The sequence below is a fragment of the Lissotriton vulgaris genome, chromosome 6 (genome assembly GCF_964263255.1).
Source record: "Lissotriton vulgaris chromosome 6, aLisVul1.2, whole genome shotgun sequence".
Classification (NCBI taxonomy): Eukaryota; Metazoa; Chordata; class Amphibia; order Caudata; family Salamandridae; genus Lissotriton; species Lissotriton vulgaris.
In genome coordinates, this window is record NC_141694.1 from 1,729,203,530 (window position 1) to 1,729,225,197 (window position 21,668).

General features: G+C 44.5%; 1 protein-coding gene across 2 annotated transcripts in view; it reads right to left on the reverse strand.

Moving 5' to 3' along the window:
* Positions 1–901: 901 nt before the first annotated feature.
* LOC147709380 (zinc transporter ZIP9-like) overlaps positions 902–21,668 on the reverse strand; it is a 149,413-nt gene continuing 128,646 nt past the window's right edge. For both annotated transcript variants that reach the window (XM_086927958.1, XM_086927959.1), the window contains exons 6-7: positions 12,143–12,277; positions 902–3,180 (exon numbers count right to left, since the gene is read on the reverse strand). In XM_086927958.1, the coding sequence (XP_086784084.1) occupies positions 2,944–3,180; positions 12,143–12,277 (372 nt within the window). In that variant the 3' untranslated portion in view covers positions 902–2,943. The remainder of the gene's footprint in view (positions 3,181–12,142; positions 12,278–21,668) is intronic.

The window sequence follows — 21,668 nt, forward strand, 5'->3', positions numbered from 1 at the left end:
TGCAGGTGCATGGCAGCAGTTTTTGCGCCAGCGCAGGGGAAAGCACAGAGATGCGATATATTGTTGTAAATATGTTGCATCATGTTACATAAGGCAAATGCGACTACAAGGTGTAGGATTCACATGTCATTCATACTGGAAGGCATTTTTAGGAGAAGCACAAACCCAGGATCCAGAACATAACACAGTGGTTAGCATTGACTTTAACAATAAAAATGTATTTCCACCCAAATAAAACTTTTTTGCAGCATCAGGATAATGAAAGACTTGGAAAAACATGTGTTTCTAACTTGTACCATGCAGATGGCAAGCAGCTCTTTGAAGACAGTTTATAGGTCACTGTGCTAGATTATGATTGCCACTTATGAACTGCAGAGTAACAAAAGAAGCTCTGTGAAAAAAGCAGCAACCCACTAACCTATGCACATAAAACACTGTCTTTTAAAATGCTTGGTACACGTTCTTTGCAGTAGGCACATTAACCCTCTGTTCTACATTAGAAAAGTCAAAGCTGCCACTGGACAAACCTCTCATCTCTCTCCAGCTGGTAGATTAATCACTGACGTTATCTTGACACTTTTATTGTTGCTGGAAAACTGCTAAATCTACAAGGAACTTTGTTGTGCTTTTAAAATTGCTGCTTGAGGACCCCCTGTGAATGTGTCATGGACCCCTGGGGGTCCGCAGACCACAGTTTGGGAAACACTGGCTTAGAAAGTTAAACATTTGCTGTAAACTTCACCCTTGAATAGCAGGCCACACGTTTCAAGGCCAAATTAGCTTGGCAAATGTATACTGGTTAATACTAATACTAGTTATGTACAGCACTGAGATGGAAGAAGTGTGGTCTTTCGAGGTATATGGAAACATTCTACTATTAGCACAAAAACAAGTAAAATGCTACAATTTCACAATTAGTTTATTCAACAGCAGACCAGTGATGATCCTAGGGAGAAGGTAAAAGACGTTGTTCGAAGTACAAAACCTTTTTGACCACTAAAAATACAAAAACAAGTCGTCCCTCAAACACTGAAAGCCAGAGGGCACACCTCTACCCACAGCTGATAACAAACGTTTCGATTATTTCAAGTGGACATCTTTCCCTTGGACACCAAAGTAGCCCAATTTAAGTTAGTATCTGTAGCTGATGCAAATACCAGTGCTGTAGCACTTAACACGTTTCTGACCTCCTCACACCCCCACATCTACGTCCAAGAATCCACAGACGTCTGTGGTATGGGATTACTCCAGTGGGTCCAGTTTTGGAGTAATAAGACAGTGGTCTACGAACTCCCGGATCATTTGTAGCGGGGATGGTTGCAACCAGTGCACGTGAACTCTGCGTTGGCTTGTGATGAAATATGGGATCTCATACATGGTCTAGCATTGAAGTGCTGCAACCACGTGGAAGTTCATTTTAACATGCATGCAGGATATTAAAGATGTTTTTTGGACAAGGAATAAAATAAAAAATAGTTACAGTTACATCGACAAAAGGCATGTATCTATGCTACACATTCCTGCTCCTGTGGGTTAGTGGGTGGGGAGTTAAGGGAAGTCATGTTGCTGATTGGGGTTTAGTGTGAAGTGGAGACAATGACTTCAGTAGCTGTGGCACAATTCCAGTATTGCTCACACAGTGGCATTATTCGGTATTTTCACTTATATGGAATGGAAGGAGCTGAGTGCAAGTGTAGCCACTGCTAACAAGGCACATCATCTGGGGAACTTGGAGAAATAGAAGGCACATCCCCAAATTGTCCACAGGCACCTCCTTATGTGCAAAGATTTTCAAAGAACCCCACAAAGTAAACATTTTACAATACATTTTTACAATAGTGAGTATTCCTGAACTTGTAAGGAAATCATTTCTACTAAAGTATAAAGCACTGAGCTCACACAGGAATAGAAACCATTACAGCAAATATAAACAAAGTTAACAACTTACAGAATCAACTGAAGTTGTTATTAGTAGAAAAGGAAATGTAGACCACAGACAAAAAAGGATTTTAAGTGAGTGCCAATGAAAAAGATGGTGAAAAACATCTCAATAAATAAACGATTTGAGTTTCTGTCTGGAGTGTTAATATCTTTCACAAAACTGTGCTTATTTCAGATAATACTATCATAAAATCACAGTGACTATGGTTGGTTATGCAGGAAATTGGCCTGAAACTATGTTAAAATGTCCCCATTAGTAAAGGTGTCGCCATATTGCAGTGTCTCTGTTAGTATGGAGGGTCTTTTGATATGGGTATCACCAGGTTGCATTGTCCCTGTCTGTATGCATGCCATCGGGTTGCAGTGTTTCTGTTAGTAAGGGTGTCACCACGTAGCAAGGTCTCTAGTCATATGGCCTTTGTCAAGTTGCAGTGTTTCTGTTTCTATGAGCGACACCAAGTTGCAACGTCTCGGATGGTATGGGCGTCACCAGGTTGCAGAGTCTCTGTTTATATGGATGTCACCAGCTTGCAGTGTCTCTGCTGGTATGAGTGACACCAGGTTGCAGTGTCTCTGCTTGTATGGGTGACACCAGGTTGCAGTGTCTCTGCTTGTATGGGTCTCACCAGGTAGCAGTCTCTCTGCTGTTATGAGCGTCACCAGGCTGCAGTGTCACCGCTGGAATTGCCGTCACCAGGGTGGAGTGTCTCTGTTAGTATGGGAGTCACCAGGTTGTAGTGTCTATGTTAGTATTGGCGTCACCAGAGTGCTGTGTCTCTGTTGGTATGGGAGTCACCACGTTTCAGTGTCAGTGTCTCTGTTAGCATGGGTGTCACTAGGTTGCAGTGTTTCTGTTAGTATGAGAATTACCAGGTTGCAATGTCTCAGTTAGTATGGGAGTCACCAGGTTGCAGTGTCTCCGCTGGTATTGGCGTCACCAGGGTGCAGTGTCTCTGTTGGTATGGGAGTCACCAGGTTGCAGTGTCTCTGTCTGTAAGGGCTTTACTCATCATGGAGTCCCAAAGAAAGCAGCACTGGTAGCACTGCTCCGGTCACAAGAGTGAGGGTCTCGAGGATGCCCAGGCCCTGTCTGTGCTCGCCTGGTGTGTGCTGGTGGTCGTGGCTTCGACTGCTGATCTCTGGTAAGACATGCACTGTCGCGACATACAGAAATGTCCCAGCTGAGAACAGCATTCCATTCCCTGTGGCGCTCATCCTGTGCTGTGTGGTGCCTCCAGTCTGAGTAGAGAAATATATGAAAGAAAAAGACAGAAGTTAAAACATCTGTAAACAGCATGACATACCCTTTGGTATAACGCATCTCCACCATATTAGTGAATTCACTTTTATCACTTTTTACACTAGCGAATGCAAAATGTCCAAATAACTTGAGGTAATCCTTATTATTTCTAGTCTCCCTCACAATCATGACAAAAGTGTGGCATGCTGCCTTCATGATAGACCATGAAGCCCCTGGTTACAATCCCAAGTCTTTCTTCTGTTTTGATACTCCCTCCTGGGCACAGTCCTGCCCCGCCACGTCCCATTACAGTGCAGTGACACAGTAGCACTTTCTGAAAGTATCAAGAAAACAATCACCCTAGAAGGCGTCACTGTAAGGGAGAAAAATAGAAGGGGTGTAATGAGGATTACCTCATTACCCCCCATCTCCATCTCCCTGGTTACATTCACACCAATAGTGATGGTATGCTAGAAAAACACACCACTGGTTGAGGCATTCCATAACCAAAGCAACACCACCAACAATGTAATGTAAAACACACTTGTGATATTTACAGTTTCAAGAAACAGTAGCAGACAAAACAGCTTCCCCCACCCCTTGTGCTGTGGCCACAAGAAGCTGCAAACGATGATGAGCCACAAGAGTGACTGGGAATGCCCAAGTTGCAGCCCTACAGAATCAACCATTGAAATCTCAGAAGCTGAAGCTCAAAAGGCCATCACCCAGTGGAACGTCCTTTTAGGACAGTTGGAACTACTGTCTTCCTCAATTAGTGTCCCTTTTTGATAGCATACAACACCCATCTGCTTAACGTGGCAGGAAGCATCGCCTCATGATGAAAGCCTGAAAGGATCTTGCACAGAAAGCAAGGGCCAGGAAGGAGAACACATTTATCCAGCAGGCAAGGACCAGAACACACCCAAATTGCCCAGGTCTCTCAAATGCCTCAAGGTGAAGATGGCCATATGAAACAACATATTGTAGGTTAGAAGATCAAAGGAAATCCGTTCAAAAGGCTCACACGGTGGCTTTTCTAAGACACCTAGGGCAGAGTCTTCAGAGGAACAATCAAGTTCCTAGAAAGATTCAGATTCAATAAACCCTTCAGCAGATAGGGAACCAACAGACACAGAGACTTCAAGTACCCCCACCCTGGGCCATAACATGCCTTGGTGCACTTCCAAATCCTTATAGAATCCTTCAAGCAAACTAATCCAAACGTCTAGGAGAATAATAATCAGAGTTTACACACCTTTAGTCATACACATGAAAAGAAATGGAGTCATGGAATTAGGCCCAGCATGTGGACAGTTTCCTGGATGGCTGAACGACAACCTCAGTCTCACCACTGAGTCCCATCTAAAGCACCTCTAGTCTCCCAGCCTCCAACTTGTCAACTTCACACAGGACAATTGGAAACCAGTCACCACAGGCGAGACAGAAGAAAACAAGTTACTTACCTGTAACTTTAGTTCCCCAGTATTGGTAACTTTCATAGATTCCCATGCTTTGTATCATTCCCCGTCGTCGGAATGGGAGTCTCGGTAACAAAAATACCATAGCTGTAGGTACAAAAGACAATGGAAAAAAGCCTAGGCCTCATTTCCTTTTGTAGCATATCACCCTCTTTGTGTAAAAGAGACCAAACTTTGGCCTCAGCCAATCAGAAGTGCCTCACCACTTAGAACCTTCCTGAAGGAACCTCAGAGCCTCAGATTTTCGTAGCCGTTGTGTACTTAGACACCATATCTGTAGTAGGCTGAGCTTTCCCCGGGGAGGTGGGTGGGCGCATGGGAATCTATGAAAGTTACCAATACTGGGGAACTAAAGTTACAGGTAAGTAACTTGTTTTCTTACCCCAGTATTGGAACTTTCATAGATTCCCATGCTTTGTATCAGAGTAGTAAGCAGTTGGCAAGATAATCACATTTTGCATTGTAAATAATAGCAGTAGACAACATGACATTAGATACAAAATGTGAAAAAATGGAAGGTGGGAAGAAAGGAAAGCTCACCATTAGTGGAAGAGGTTCCTCAGGACAGCCTGTCCTACTGCTGCATCATCCTGTTGCAGAGATTCCAAGCAGTAATGCTTGGTAAAGGTGTGGACGCTGCTCCAGGTAGCAGCTCTGCAGATATCCTTAATTTGCACCCCCGCGAAGAGGGCTGTTGAAGAAGCCACAGATCTTGTGGAATGCGCTCGTATCTTTCCAGTCAGAGGTTTACCAGCAGCCTTGTGACAATGTAATATAGCGCTTGTGATCCACCTTGAAACACCCTGTTTGGATAGTGGAAGGCCTTTACTCGGTCCCCGGAAGGCCACAAACAGTTGAGAAGATTTTCTAAAATCTTTAGTACGTTGCAAATAAAATTTTAAGCATCGCTGCACATCCAACGAATGCAACGCTTTTTCCGCTGGCGTGGAAGGCTGAGGAAAGAATGTTTTCAGAATGACCGGTTCATTCAAGTGGAAATCCGAGGGAACCTTTGGCATGAACCTAGGGTTAGTCCTCATGATGACAGTGTTCCTCTTGAATTGAAGGAAAGGTTCTTGGATGGTCAAAGCCTGTAATTCTCCTACACGCCGAGCCGACGTGAGAGCAAGGAGAAGAGCCAATTTCCACGAAAGATATTTGATGTCAAAAAGATGGACTGGTTCAAATGGACCCTTCATAAGTTGAGAAAGGACCAGATTCAAATGCCATGTTGGAGGAGGCGGTCTCACCGGTGGATAGACCCTGAACAGGCCCTTAAGAAATTGCTTGATTATTCTGGAAGACCATAATGAAGGCCCAGAGTCTGTCCTTCTGAATCGTGACAAAGCAGCCAAATGGACCTTAATTGATGAATGGGCTAGACCAGATTTGGCCAAAGACAGCAGGTAAGGTAGGATCTGATGAGGCTTGGAATTGAATGGATCAATGTTTTGCCTTCGACACCAACAACAGAATCTTTTCCACTTAAGGCGGTAAGTTTTGTTAGTTGAAGGAGCCCTTGCTTGGGACAGAACTTCCCTAACCTCCCTTGACAATGGCCGGTTCATAAATTCTCGCTGTTCAGGAGCCATGCAGTCAGGTGTAACGACTGAGGGTCTGGATGCAAAATCTGTCCTTCGGACATCCTGAGAAGATCCAGCAGAATCCTTAGAGGCAAGGGGGGAGCTATCGACAACAGATGGAGCTCCGTGAACCAGAACTGCCTCGGCCAAGCCGGGGCTATCAGGATCATCCTGCACGGTTCCACCTTGAGTTTCTTGATTAGTCGTGGTATCAGAGGAATGGGAGGAAAAGCGTAGACAAATGTCTACGACCAGGCTATCGAAAGGGCATTTCCCAGTGAATCTTGATGGGGAAGCCTGCTTGCGTAGGACCGGCGTTTCTTGTTGGTCGGAGTGGCAAAAAGGTCGATGTCCGATTTCCCCACTGGCTGAAGACTTGTTCCAAGACTTCCTGATTCAACTCCCATTCGTGGCTGACCGAGGATGACCTGCTCAGTCTGTCGGCGTTTTAGTTTAGAACGCCAGGCAAGTGTTCTGCCATCAGAGACATCTTGTGTTGGATCGCCCATTCCCAGACCTGCTGGGCTTCTCGTGACAATGGGCGCGATCTGGTCCCTCCTTCCTTGTTCACATAGTGCATGGCCGTGGTGTTGTCCGTCCTGATAAGCACTTGTGAACCTTCCAGGCGAGGAAGAAACGCTTGCAGAGCCAGTCGTATCGCCCTGAGTTCCAACAGGTTGATGTGGAGGCGTTTTTCCTGGGTTGACCAATGACCACTGACATGTAGGCCCCACAGCACTGCTCCCCAACCCTCCAATGACGCGTCCGTCGTTATCACTTGTGGAGATGGGTCGCTTGCGAAGGATAGGCCTTGGGACAAGTTGTTTTGATCTGTCCACCATAAGGCCGCGTCCTTCATCTCCGGAGTGATAGCCACTCTGTCGTCGAAAGAACCGTGGACTTGCTTCCATTGATTGTCCAGTTGTTCCTGCAAGGGACGCATCCTCAGTCTGCAATGGGGGATTAGTGGAATACACGATGATATTACTCCCAGCGGAGACTTGTAGCGGCGTACTGAAAGAGACTTTCTTGTTTGCAAGTCTTGGGCCATGGTTTGTAATTTCTGCCTCCTTTCTGGAGTAGGAAAAGCTCGTGAAAGCTTCGAATCCAAGATGGCTCCCAGAAATCGAGCTCTTCTGGATGGGATCTGGCAAGATTTCTCGTTGTTTAGAGTGAGACCCAGGTTCTGAAATAAATTGGTACATGCTTGAACCGCCTGTAGCGCTGTTTTTCTGGATGGAGCTTTCAGTAACCAGTCGTCCAGATAGGGGAAGACCTGAAACTTGTCTTTTCACAGGAAAGCTGCTACTGGTGCCAGCACCTTTGTGAATATTCTTGGGGCTGAGCGGAGTCCAAAGGGTAAAACCCTGAATTGGTAATGGCTCTTTGTTACTGTGAAACGCAGAAACCTTCTGTGCGCTGGGTGAATCGGAACGTGGAAATAGGCATCCTCGAGTGTGGCCATGTAATCCCCCGGGCTGATCAGCTTCAAGATGTCCTGGAGGGACACCATCCGGAAGGACAGAGAAATGAGATAGGTGTTTAGCCCCCTGAGGTCTAAAATGGGGCGCCACTTGTCGAGCGTCTTCTTCACCAGGAAGAACCTGGAATAAAATCCTTGACCTCTTTGGTTTGATGGAACTGGCTCTATCGCCCCTTTTCGGAGCATCTGTTGAACTTCGAGCCGAAGGAGACGCTGGTGTTTTGAAGGAGTGGCTGCCGGGGGCTTGGGTGGCGGAACTTGTGTGAACTCTAAGGTATGCCCTTTCCGAATGATGTTGAGCACCCAACGGTCCGATGTTATCTTGGACCAGTTGTGAAGGTATTTGTTGACCCTGCCTCCAACTGATGACTTCCTGAAGGAGGGTCCAGTAGGAAGAGCCAGGAGGCCGCTATTGGCGCTTGGACGAATCTCGTCCTCGTGCCCCCTGCTTTCCTTTACCGTAAGGCCTGGAGTAGTTGGAAGACTGGCCCTGCCGCTGCTGGTAAGGCTGACGGTGTTGCTGGGAACCGGATCTGTGTTGGAATAGCGTTGTTGTTGGAAGGATCCTCTGTAAGTACCACCCCTGCCTCTGGATCCCTTGAAAGGAGACTTTCTGTACTGAAGTGTTCCTAAAGACCTAGCGGTCTCAGTGTCCTTTTTTATATCTTGCAGGGTGTCGTCAATGAAATGCCGAACAACGCTTCCCCATCAAAGGGGAGATCCAATACTTTATTCTGGACCTCGGGCCGGAACCAGGTAGCTTTAAGCCAACCTTGGCGACGGAGTACTGCCGCTCCAGCCAGTGAACGGAATGCAGTAGTTGCAATATCCATTGCACAATAGATGATTTCCATCGACGTCGCCTCTCCCTCTTGTAAAATCTTCTTTGCCTCAGACGTAGATTCAGGAGGCAGCTGGTCAAGGTACGGGGTGACATCGCACCAGAGTTGACGGTCGTACCTACTCAGGATCGCTAAGGCATTAGCCGCTCGCACCAGCAAACTTGCCATCGATGAGAATCTTTTTCTCACGTTATCCAACCTCCGCCCTTCCTTGTCCGGAGGAGTTGTCAGTGGTGCCGAAGGGTTGCGCGATTTCCTCTGCGCTGCCTGCGAGATCACAGAGTCTGGTCTTGGATAACCTGTCAAGGCCGCAGGGGCATCATTGGTCGCCTTGTACTTCTTATCGAGAAGCGGTAGCACCGGGACCACCGTCGCCGGGTGTGTCATTGCCTTTATGCCCTCTTTCCATAGGTGATCCACGATAGGGATGGACCTGGCAGTCTTCCGAAAGGGTTCCTTAAAATCATATAAGAAACAATCTGTGGTAACCTCAGGCATTGCCAATTTAAATCTTGCCGCAGCTCTCTCCATCAGCTGATGGAAGCCTCCAATATCCGCTGGCGGGGAGTCCGCCGGGTCCGGATTTGGCGATGCGGGATTGTTAATAACATATTCATCATATTCCGTGTCGGGATTAGAGACATGATCCGACTGCTGGTCCTCATCCGAGGATTCATCAACATCATGAGTCCCTGGCAATCCAGAGGAATCCTGTTGGAAGGACGCTTGAGGCTGTGGAGAAGTTGGAGCCGTTAAAGTAGGTGGCACCAATGAAGCCGGAGTCCTTAAAGGCGTAGCAGGCGTTGACGTATTCGGCAGAGGTCTACTGGCCTTAGATTTATAGTCCTGTAGCATCTTATGTAGATCTTGCAGGAAAGACGTTGGCACTGAAACCATTTCCTGTTCAGGTTGCAGCTGCTGCTGCTGACTATGACCACGTTCCTCGTGGTCGTATTCGCCCTCTGAGTCAGTGTCCTGGCATTTGACAAATAGTTGGGAAGGACTATTGGCATAGCTATATGCATCTTGTTCATCCTCCTCTGATCCGCGTCACAGAAATGGTAATCCGCTTTTCTGTGGACAATATCGTCGGTTCCGTAGTCGACGGTTGTATGTACGCCGTCGAGATAGGTGTCGTGAACGTCGTCGACGATGAAACTGTCGACACGCCAGCCGTTGTCCTAGTCACTGTAGTAGTCGTCGACGCCCTAGTCGACGAGACCGCAGTCGTCGACACCGTCGTCATCGTCGTCAACGGGACTCTCGCCGTCGACACCGTCGTCATCGTCGTCGACGGGGCCTTCGACGTCGACGGGGCCTTCGTCGTTGACGGGGCCTTCGACGTCGACGGGGCCTTCGTCGTCGACGGGGCTTTCGACGTCGACGGGGCTTTCGTCGTCGACGACTCCTTCGTCGACACCCTTGAAGCTGGTACCTTCGTCGTCGGCGTCTTCAGTTTCTCCGTCGACGGCGAGGACTCCGCCGTCGGCGGTAGCGACGTCGACGAACCTCCTGTCGATGGAGTCTTCGATGTCCTCGTCGACGGGCCTCCCGCTGTCGACGTCTTCGTCGTCGAGGACTTAGAAGTCCTCTCAGAAGACTGGCATGAAGGTGTTTTGAAGGCTGTAGCAGTCTTCTCACCTGTAGAAGGCGTAGAAGGTCCATCCCTCTCCTTTACACTTCCGTGAGGAGATTTGCTGGGACCTGGGCTCTCAGACTCACTGGGGGTCTTTTTTGAGGCCTTTGAAGATCTTCCCACAGAAGTAGAAGGGGAACCCCTACCCCTTTTCACTGACCTTCTTGTAGAAGACATCGATCCAGCATCCTCACTGTCACTTGAGACAGTATCCTTCCTTGATTTAAGCTTTTGCAGCCATGTCAGGAGCCTACCCTCACGGTCCCGGAGGGTTTTGGCGGAAATAGTGCAACAGATCTGACAGTCAGCAGCCTGGTGGTCAGGATAGAGGCAATAAATGCAGTCCTTATGCTTATCCTCCACAAAAAGCCTTTTCTTGCCACAGGATGAACAAGGCTTGAAAAGGGCTTTTTTCTTCTCAATTTCCGACATCCTGGAAGGTAGTAACAATCCTGAAGAGAATCTGGAAGATTCTGAAGAAAATCCTTTAGAAAATCCTGAAGTAATCCTTTTGAAGAGTAGAAGTTGAGCAGAGCTCAAAGGAGACTCCCTAGCACAACGTGCGGTAGAAAATCTGAGGCTCTGAGGTTCCTTCAGGAAGGTTCTAAGTGGTGAGGCACTTCTGATTGGCTGAGGCCAAAGTTTGGTCTCTTTTACACAAAGAGGGTGATATGCTACAAAAGGAAATGAGGCCTAGGCCTTTTTCCATTGTCTTTTGTACCTACAGCTATGGTATTTTTGTTACCGAGACTCCCATTCCGACGAAGGGGAATGATACAAAGCATGGGAATCTATGAAAGTTCCAATACTGGGGTAAGAGGACACATACCACAAACAGCAGGCACATTGGTTCCACCCACATTGATAACAAAAAGGGCAACCAACTCCTGTTTAATATGGTAGAATCTCTTGGTGGATTTTGCACAGCACCCAAAGGCTCAAGTGGAATGGGGGAAAGGACCATACAGACCCATGGGCCAATCCTTTACCAGAGTGTCCACCCTCTCTGCCAGTAGATCCTGAAACAAGGCGAGAACGTGAGGAGCTCTGGGACCAAACCTTTTGGCAAACAAATCCATGGCAGGATGACCAAACTGACAGCATATGTGCATCTGGTCTGTTTGGGAGAGGCACGAACCTCTCGTGCACTGAAAGCAACAGAAAATGCTTGATTAATTTGGATCTGGAGGAGCTAGGGAGGTGGAAACCCTGAACTGTCTGGAGCAGGTTGGTATCCTGAGGGAGCGTCATTCCAAAACCCAAAGGTCACTTTCCTTTTCAATCTCATCTCCAGGGTCCAAACCCATAGAAGGGACAAACCATACAAAAGATACCCGAGATGTAGGATGAGGAGCTGGAGAAGTGGAGGGAGAAAATGGGAGCTGCTAAAGAAAGCCCAGCCCTTGTAACAATACTGTAACCAACAAGCCCCTCATCTGGCTGACTACACCTGCAGGGGCCGCAGTCACTTAAATATGCATATCGAACATTATATTGTGAACAGAGGCAATCCTAGATAGGACTGGCAGCAACTGTAAGAGTGTAAAGGGGATCATAGGATGTTGCTTGGGTCCTTTTCCCTTTTCAGGGAAACCAGGAAGAGGAGGAACTAAAGCAGGGGCCAGCCCACTGCAGGTCGAAGTTTGAGCAAGTGGTTGTAAATAACACAAGATAAACCTTTTGGTGTAAGGACTGAGACAATGAAGAAATATGAAAAGGTAATAAAGAATGAACCTTTAAATTTTCAGGTTCTTTCAACCCCATTTACGACCTTTATAAAAAATACTTAGTTAAAATAAAAGTATTTCACAAGACAAACACACACGCGCTACATTTATATCTAGTTTTAATATTTACAAAGACTGCTATACATTTTAGCATCTATGCGAGACATTTACCATTTAGTTAAATTATTGATCATTTTCCAAATTTGACTCACCATACTTAGTATTGCATATGTTGAAATTGCCAGAATAGGTGCAGCCAGAGAAAAGGCCAAGAGGTGTTTCTGAATTTGGGCTTTCTCCAAGCCAGCATGCATCAAGAATGTAACGAGGCCAAAGGCGGCAGGGGCCTAGAAGACACAAGCAGTATGCGCTTTACTGAAAAACAGTTACAGGGCAGTTAAGGAGAACTCCCATAATGTTTATTTACAGTGACAACCTGGCCTTCTGCACGTTGTGGACCAGGGGCCAACCTTCCATTGCACTCTGCATCCCAGTATAAAGATACATGGAAAGAGAACCATTACTAATGCAGAATCTCTGACATTCTGCTGACTCCGCCATCTGGAACTCTATCATTTTACATAGTTGCACCTTCTTGGTTACCCTGTTAGCCCCAAAATACAGACAGATGGGCCTGAACCTGTAAATGACTTACTAGCCTCTGACCCTACCACGGGAGATACTGCTGATGAAACAATTTATAAACAATTTATAGCACCAGATTAGATGGTCCTGGGAGAGAGGTCAATAGAGAATGCCTCTTTCTTCATCTTGTTTTTAAACAACGAATCTGTGGTCTGGCTGCACACAATGTGAGCTACAAGTTTGCCTTTTTTTGGAGAAAACATATGGCAATCGTTCAGCAGCTTAGTTAGCGTTGCCCTCGGCTATAAAGAAGCAACATCTTACAACAATATGTAATCTTGGAGGGGGCCCTTTGATGAACAGATTGCTTTAGAGGCTTGAAGCTGTACCCTCAAAGAAAAGTGCTTTGCAAAAGAATCAGAAGATGACATTTCCATTGTAAGTAGTAAACCTAAAGGCATACACAGAAAATAGTAGGTGTGATAAAGTACCATTATTTAGTGGCATCTTTAAGAAAACGAATGTGCGTACATATATTTGCTTTATGCCAAAGCTATTAATCCAACAACAGTTATCATGAAACAAAATAATGCACAAGTAAGATTAGTGATAAGCAAAGGCCTTCAAACAGCATAACAAACAATTCCTACAAGCACTGAAAAGCCAAAAGGTCTGGCCATGTCAAACTGGTGCAATGATTCATATTTTCTTTTAGCGTATGCAACAAAAAGAAAAAGAAAAAAAGCTTCCAACTGAACATGGCTGCAATAAAAAATGTACATTTAAAACCTGTACTGATGATATTGCTTTATTAGGGATTTCTTTTTTTTTACCTAAAAGCCTTTCTGTTTGCCATCAATTTATTATTATTACTTGTAAAGCAAACCAAAATATGTAAGGGCCTAAGCAAGCCCTCAGAATGCAGGCAGCCGTCTACAATATTTCAATGTCACTTACACACTTAATAACAGCAACTTTAACACGGAGATTGAAAATGGAAAATAAATCTTCTAGGGCTGATATATATATATAAATATATTTATATATCAAAACAGTACCCTTGCAGGCATAGTGTGACGCATAAATTATGCAAAAAAGAAGGAGAGAACTCTGGGTAGTTTCCAAGTTTAGGTGGAAGGCAGCTCCTGTATAGAGCACCCTCAACACCAGCGACACTCTAAATTTGCTCACCTCAAACGTCTGCTTTTCTATCAAAGTTTTTTAAGCATAGGATTAGCACAGTGCTATCCACGCAGAGATAGAAATGGACAAAGTCTTTTGCCATTTGTACGCAAAGTCTTCAAGCATAGGATTAGCAAAGTGCTATCCACGCCGAGCTGTAAAATGACAAAAGCCATTTATCACTCCAGGCACAATATTACAGCCTTGAATAGGTAAAATACCATCCAAGCCAACCTGAAATGAATAAAAGCAACCCCTGACACGTGTTTCGCTGTCATTACAGCTCTTCAGAGAGGTTTAGCTTTGTCCAGACACAAGGGAGCACCCAGTATAAGTCAAAACAGTACCCTTGCAGGCATAGAGTGACGCATAAATTATACAAAAAAGAAGGAGAGAACTCTGGGTAGTTCCCAAGTTTAGGTGGAAGGCGGCTCCTGTATAGAGCACCCTCAACACGACAAAGTCTTTTGCCATTTGTACAGCAAAGTCTTTAAGCATAGGATTGGCAAAGTGCTATCCACGCCGAGCTGTAAAATGACAAAAGCAATTTATCACTCCAGGCACAATATTACAGCCTTGAATTGGCAAAATACCATCCAAGCCAACCTGAAATGAATAAAAGCAACCCCTGACACGTGGTTCACTGTCATTACAGCTCTTTAGAGAGGTTTAGCTTTGTCCAGACACAAGGGAGCACCCAGTATAAGTCAAAACAGTACCCTTGCAGGCATAGAGTGACGCATAAATTATGCAAAAAAGAAGGAGAGAACTCTGGGTAGTTCCCAAGTTTAGGTGGAAGGCAGCTCCTGTAGAGAGCACCCTCAACACCAGCAACATATATATATATATATATATATATATATATATATATATATATATATATATATATATATATATAAAAATTCCAAACGAAAAACACGCCCAAACACCTTTCAGTTAATTGAAATCTGGCCCACCAGCCGGTCCATTCTTAACGATTTTGTCTTCTTAGCACAGCAAGTAGCATAACGCATTTCGATTCCAGAGTCTAAATCATATGCTCACAAGTGGGTGGCCACTAGTTAGGTATTTAAATCATTATGTGTCAACAGTGAAGAAGGACAACTGGCATAGTTTAGTACCACCGATCCTGAAAACAAGTTTATAATAAAAGGTATTTACGTAAAGATTTTCAATGAAAAATATTGAATTTTCCCCAGTTACATGCCCTGTTTAATTAGTTCAAATTTGATCTTCCTTGCATCCATACTCATTTGGTCAATGTTCATTAGTTCGTCATTCTGTGGACCTCATTGCCCATAATGCACTTTTAATGCTATAAGTCATGCAACTACAAACACAAGCTTGTCACCTCACTCGCTGCACTACATCAACTATAACTCTCCACACTACGATGCACTGTGTTCTCACAAATCATGTCATTCTAGATGTCATGTGTTGTTATGAATGCTAGGAGTTGAAATGCTATAAGTTATGTAATATGCAAGGGTATAACTAGTGCATGGAGAAGGGGCATATAGTAGAATAGCATATAGTGGAAAGGCGTAGAGTGGATTGGTATAAAGTAGTATAAAGTGTGATAGCATACAATGGAATGCCATAGACTGGAGTATTATACAGTGTGGTGGCAGTGAAAAGTGTATACTAATGGCATACAGCAGAGTGACGTAAAGTGGAGTGTGGTAGAGTGGAGTTGTGTACAGTAGAATAGCGTGGAGTGGCATAGAGTAGACTGCTGTAGAGTGGCCTGGCGTTGATTGGAGTAAGGTACAGTGTAGGGGTGTTGAGTTGCATAGCGAAGAGTGCCCTGGCGTAGAGTGGAGTGGCATACAGTGGTGTAGCGCACAGAGAAATAGTGCACACTGGAGTGGGGTACAGTGGAGTGGAACGGTAGGGCGTGTCAGAGTGGAATAGCATAGAATGCTGTAGCGCAGAGTGGAGTGGCGCAGAATGAAGTAGCGTACAGAGGAATAAGCTTGGGTTTACTTGTGTTCAGTCTAGTGACGTACAGTGGAGTAGCATATAGTGGAGTAGTGTAGAGTAAAGTGTTGTACAGCGGAATAGTGTAGACTGTAGAAGTGCAGAGTCTAGAGATGTACAGTGGAGTGCATTTAGTTGAGTGGCGTAGAATTGTAGTGTTGTACAGTGTAATAGCATACACTGGATTTTGGTATAGTAGAGTAGCGTATACTGCAGTGGAGTACAGTGGTGTGGTGTATAGTGGAGTAGCATAGAAAGTGGTGGTGCACACTCAAGTGGCGCAGAGTGGAATAGCATTGAGTAGTATAGCGTGCAGTGTCATAGAGTGGAGTTGCGTACAGTGGAGTAGCGTAAAGTGGAGTGGTGTTGACTGGAGTGTTATAGAATAGTGTGATGTACAGTATAATAGCGTAGAGTACAGTGGTGTAAAGTGGAGTGGTGTAGAGTGGAGTGGCATACAATGGATTGGTATAGAGTGTAGTGGCGTATAGTGCCGTGATGTAAAGTGGAGCAGTGTGGAATGGAGTGGCGTAGAACTGAGTGATATAGAGTGGAGTGTGTCAATTGAAACAGACGTAGTGCAAAAATGTGTGAACAGAAGTCAATGCTCTGTGGCAGGCATACATATTATGAGGTGTAAATGTTAATGTTTGGTAGTATGTGTAAATTGCATAAGCAGTGTTAAAATTATAAGTTTAAAAAACGTAGTTATAAAGTTCACTGTATACTGTGGTGCATGTAGATGATAGGTCAGTATGTGACTGGCGACTGGATAATGACTGTGTTTGCCAAAAATAAAAGGCAGCCATGTAGCTTTTAAACACAGTTTTGCTGCATTCTGCAGTCTGCCTTTCTCTACGTTCTGGGTTAGGTAAGAATTAATTACTTTATTTAAGTGGTAATAAGTAGAGAATTTTATTAATAATTTTCTATATATTTATTTATTTTATTTATTTTGTTTATTTATTTTGAAAGTTTTATATAGCGCGAACAAGATCTTCGCAGATATCAGAGCGCTTTACAGAGAAGGGGAGCATGTATACGCAGATACATCAATCATGTTAGAAGTACATTGAGTTATATCATAAAACAGTGAAGTCAATCAAATTCAGAGTCAAAATAAAATACAAAGGGTTCGAACAAATAGTACAGATGAGTAACGAGTCTTTGTAGTTTTATCTCCAGTAGTGGATCAAGTGTATTTAGCCATGAGGATCGCTTTTACTTCTTTCTTGAAATGTATGGAGGATGTGATCAGCCTGGTTTCAGGGGGAAGCGAATTCCAAATCCTGGGAGCCATTCCCGAGAAGGAACGTTTATAGGTTTTTTCCTTGCGGAATCTTTTAGGCTTTAGCAAAAGATTGTTTGTACCTCTAGTGTTTCTGGTGCCTCCAGAAATCGTAAGCTTCTGTGCAAGGTATCTAGGTGAGCTCAGGTGGATAGCCTTGTGCGTCAAACAAGCGATTTTCAGGTGTATTCTGGCTTCAAACGGCAGCCAGTTCAGGGATTTGAAGTCAGGGGAAATGTGTGAGTGTTTTTTTGATCCAGTGATAAGTCTTGCTGCGGCGTTTAAAGAGGCTCTTAAGGGTGCCATAGTAGCTAGGGGGAGACCGCAGAGTGCGGTGCTGCCGTATTCTATTCGAGGTATGACTAGTGATTGTACCGCAGTTTGGAAGTCTTTGGCTGGAAGGAAAGGTTTAAGTTTCCTAAGGGTGTTGATTTGGTAGTTCGCTCCCTTAGTTGCTTTGTTGATGTGTTCCTGCATGCTGAGATTGGTGTCAAGTGTTATGCCCAAAGATTTTGCTGAGTCCACAATGGTGGGTTGAACATTAAGTGCTGTGAGGTCTTTAAGCCACATTTGTGCGGTAGTGATCTTCGCGGGTGGTGAGATCAGAAGGAACTCTGTTTTAAGGGCATTGAGTTTGAGATGATTAGCGGCCAGCCAAGATTGAGTGCTTCTGATCGTTGAGTTCAAGAGCGTGATGTCTTTGGGTGATTGTAGTTTGAGATAAAGTTGGGTGTCATCAGAATACATGTGGAAGTGTACATTGGATTCTTGCAGCAAAGTGGTTAGAGGTTCCATAACTAAGTTGAACAAAGTTGGGGATAGGGAGGATCCTTGTGGTACGCCTAGCGATACAGGTCTTGGCGCGGACATCAAGTTGTTGCTCTTGAATTTCTGCGACCTGTTATGCAGAAAGGACGTAAACCATTTGAGCACAGTTCCAGATAGGCCCATTCTTGTGTTTAATAGTTCGAGTAAGTTCTCATGTTTGACGGTGTCAAATGCGGAGGAGAGATCAAGGAGGATGAGGAGGCAGGTGTCGTTATGATCTAGGATTTGGAGGGCGTCGTCGATTATGTGAGTCATAGCAGTTTCAGTACTGTGGTTTGCTCGGAAGCCTGATTGATGAGAGTTGAGGAGATCAAACTGAGTAATAATTATATAGCAGTCTAGAGAGAACAGTGCATTTTTCAAAATTGGTAATTTGTAGGTATTAACACACTACTCTGGAGACATTTATGAGCATATTTAAATATGCTGAAAATAGAATATTGACTTTAGTGCACTATATTTGCAAACTATACTGTATTACAGCGTTTTTTTAATTATAAACATTTGTTTTTATTTTATTTTTTGTTACCGGGGCACTCCTGAGGTAGTACAGAGGTACTCTGTATTTTTTTAAAAATATATAGAAACTTATACATATTTTTCCCTACCCATCACCACTTTACTGAAGTGGTAATGGTTAGGGGAAAAATACCAAACATAATACATACCTAGATCTGAAGACGTAATGCAGGACACAGGCACACTCTACCTAAAAACAACATGGCAGCCTTTACCTTTTGTAAACTAAAACAAAACTGCAGCTGACACCATGGATCAAACAGCCATTGTTCTGTCCCAAAAGATTTTTTAATTATCCTTGGGGTATGATCATTTATACTTTCTGATTTCTTACATTTATTTTACAAAACACTCATACCTGTCACTAGGCAAACTAGACAGAATTATCTTGCCTTCTCTTATCACTTTTCTATATGTACATATCAAAAAGCACCAAAAACAATGTGCCCAATGATTATATACAGTGCAAACAACCTCTAAAACATACAGTGCAGTATTCAAAATGATATATAATAAATCAAACAATGATACTGAGGTACATGTAACATCCTAAAGCATTACATCAGGTGAAGACTGATCCTACTACAATCTATCACCATGGGACGAAGCAAAGACAAGTTACTACTTTTCTTATCCTTGAGTTGTAATCTTTTTTGTGGCCAAAGGAGAGGTCAAAGATGGAAAACAGAACTCAAGAATAGAGCCCTCTTGATTGGGTTCTATTTTGTCCAATTTTGGGACCCTGTTTCACCTTGGTTCTATTAAGAACCTCTCTTGGTTAACACTTTACTGAAGTGGTAATAGTTAGGGGAAAATTACCAAACATAATACCTAGATGTGAAGACGTAATGCAGGACACAGGCACACTCTACCTAAAAACAACATGGCTGCCTTTACCTTTTGTAAAGACAGTCATTAGCCAATCACCTAGTCAGTTGCCATCGTTAGGTACCGTAGTTCTGCCATGAAATAACGCCATATTTTGGAAAAATACAGCGACAACTGATATCACTAATTAAAAAGGCCTTATAACTTAGAAAATACGTACTCTACTTACCTGTACTAGCTAAAAGGATCATCTTCCACCATAATGTCTAATCCTGCCAAACTTCATGTAAATACAATCAGCCATTTTCACGCTACATCCAATAAAAAAGTCTATGTAAAACGCATTGGAGTGGAAGTCTGTTTTGGGACCCCCCTTTCTTCTTTGCATCCCCTTGACCAAACGCTGCAAAACTTCAATCCTCCACCAAAATAACATGTGCAATAGGTCTGCAAAGTTTTACAGAGATTCACCAAAAGGGGGCAAAGTTATTAAGGGACAAACATCAGAGAAATTCCTATCTCTGCTAATGTAAGATAGACAACGCATCTCTGGCAATGACTTCATTGTACTGAGTAGGGCCTCACATTGCCCCCCCTCATTACTCACAAGACCTTGGCTTTTTATCTGTGTGTATTTGTTTCATTCTACCATCCCATGACCAGGTTGGTCTGGGCGGTGGCTACGCACTAACTGAAATGACCCCTGAGTACAACTGACAAGGTGGTCCGATCAGTGGCGCCCCTCTACCTAAATAAGAGCTCGGCAAAACAGCCCTAGGAATCCTGATCCCTGCGGTACATCGGTGCCCTAGGTGACCCACATCGTGGGGTTTCCAAGGAAGTCCCTGATTTGTTCTGCCACTGTCTTGCTCACACCCTCGCATTGGGGGGTTCCAAAGAAGTCCCTGATTTGTTCGGGCCCTGTCCCTCCCCGCAGCCTAACACCGTGGGGTGTCCAAGGAAATGCCCGATTTGCTCTATCACTGTCTCTGCTCGCAGCATCTATTTGAAGCCTTGCTCTCTGCAACCTTTTCTGATTTGAAAAATACGATTCCTTGCCTCCATCTTATGACGCACATGATTGAACGTTGCTGCTTGTACAATTGGCCCATCACAAGAATACCTACTTCTACCGGAAAACTGACTCACCTCAAACAATGTCTGGACACAGTGCCCAATACCTTGGACCCTACCTCGGAGTCCACAACCTTACGCCATCGCCCATGAAACTTGAACTGTTCGGAGTATATCCTCGAACAGAATGACCTGTCTATCCTGGGTGAGAATTTATGACTCTCTCCTGTGACCTTCCTGCCCGCAGTTCAATTTTGTTTTTCTTGCCCCGCCTCCATTCTAAATCTCACCTACCCACCCCCTCAATGTTCTTATGCCCTCTCCTCTTTTCTGTCTCTCTGTTTAACACTAAGCCCTTCTTCTCCACCTTTCTGACCCCATTCTCCTGCCCCCTACCCTACCTGCTCTGATCTTACCCAACACATGTGATACTCTCCCCCCTTTCTCTCTCCTATTCCCCCGCTCCCCCCTTTTATGCTCTTCTTTCTTATTACACCTCTTCACTACGTTTATTTAATTCTGCACATTCATGTACATTGACTGTCTTGACCCTATAGACATAGAATTTTCTTATTACGCCGCTACACTATGTTTATTTAATTCTGCACGTACATGTATATTGACTGTCGTGACCCTATAGACATAGAATTTTCTGCCTCAGTCTTCACACTCAATTGTTTCTCAACTCACCTTTGTGACTCAACCTGTACCATAGACCTATTCATCGTTCCCCGCCTATAGCGATCTTAGCTTTAACGGAATCAGTGGATATCCTGTCCTCTCTGGTATCTTGCACAAGTCTCTCACATACTCTCCTCATCACTTCGCACTTCTCCGACCTTCATACGCGTTATTACCGCATCTCTCGTTCCTATACTCACCACCCCTCCTGCTGAGACCCCGAAAGAATTTGCCTGCCCCGCCCCTCTCATACCCTCTCACGCATCACTACTCACCATAATCTCCCTCTGCTATTACCCTCCCACCTCCTTGCCTGCCCCTCTCTGTCCACCCCCCTTTTTGTTTCCCTTCTCCCACAATATACCTCATCACCATGTCCGACCTCAACACTACCTATACACCTCCCCCAATTAGGATCTAACGAACAATCACCCCACACTCATCAAACATGGTCCGAACTCTTGGACAATTCCATACCCCCCCATCCTCTCTAAAAATGCCAAAAAGAACTTCAAACATAAACTCCTCACCCGTCATCCTGAAACCCTCATTGAAGATAACTATCACAGCCTCACATCCCCCATTAAAACTAACTACATTTTCTACACCAAACGCCCATCCAAATGGACGAGCACATCTTACAACACTTTCCAGTTTCTAGCTCGATTAAAATCCCTTATGGTCATAAACTCACCACTTCCCCTTCCTCTATTTTTCCTGGTGAATTAACCATTTCCATCTACAAAACGGGAAATATCCTGATCCAAGCTTCT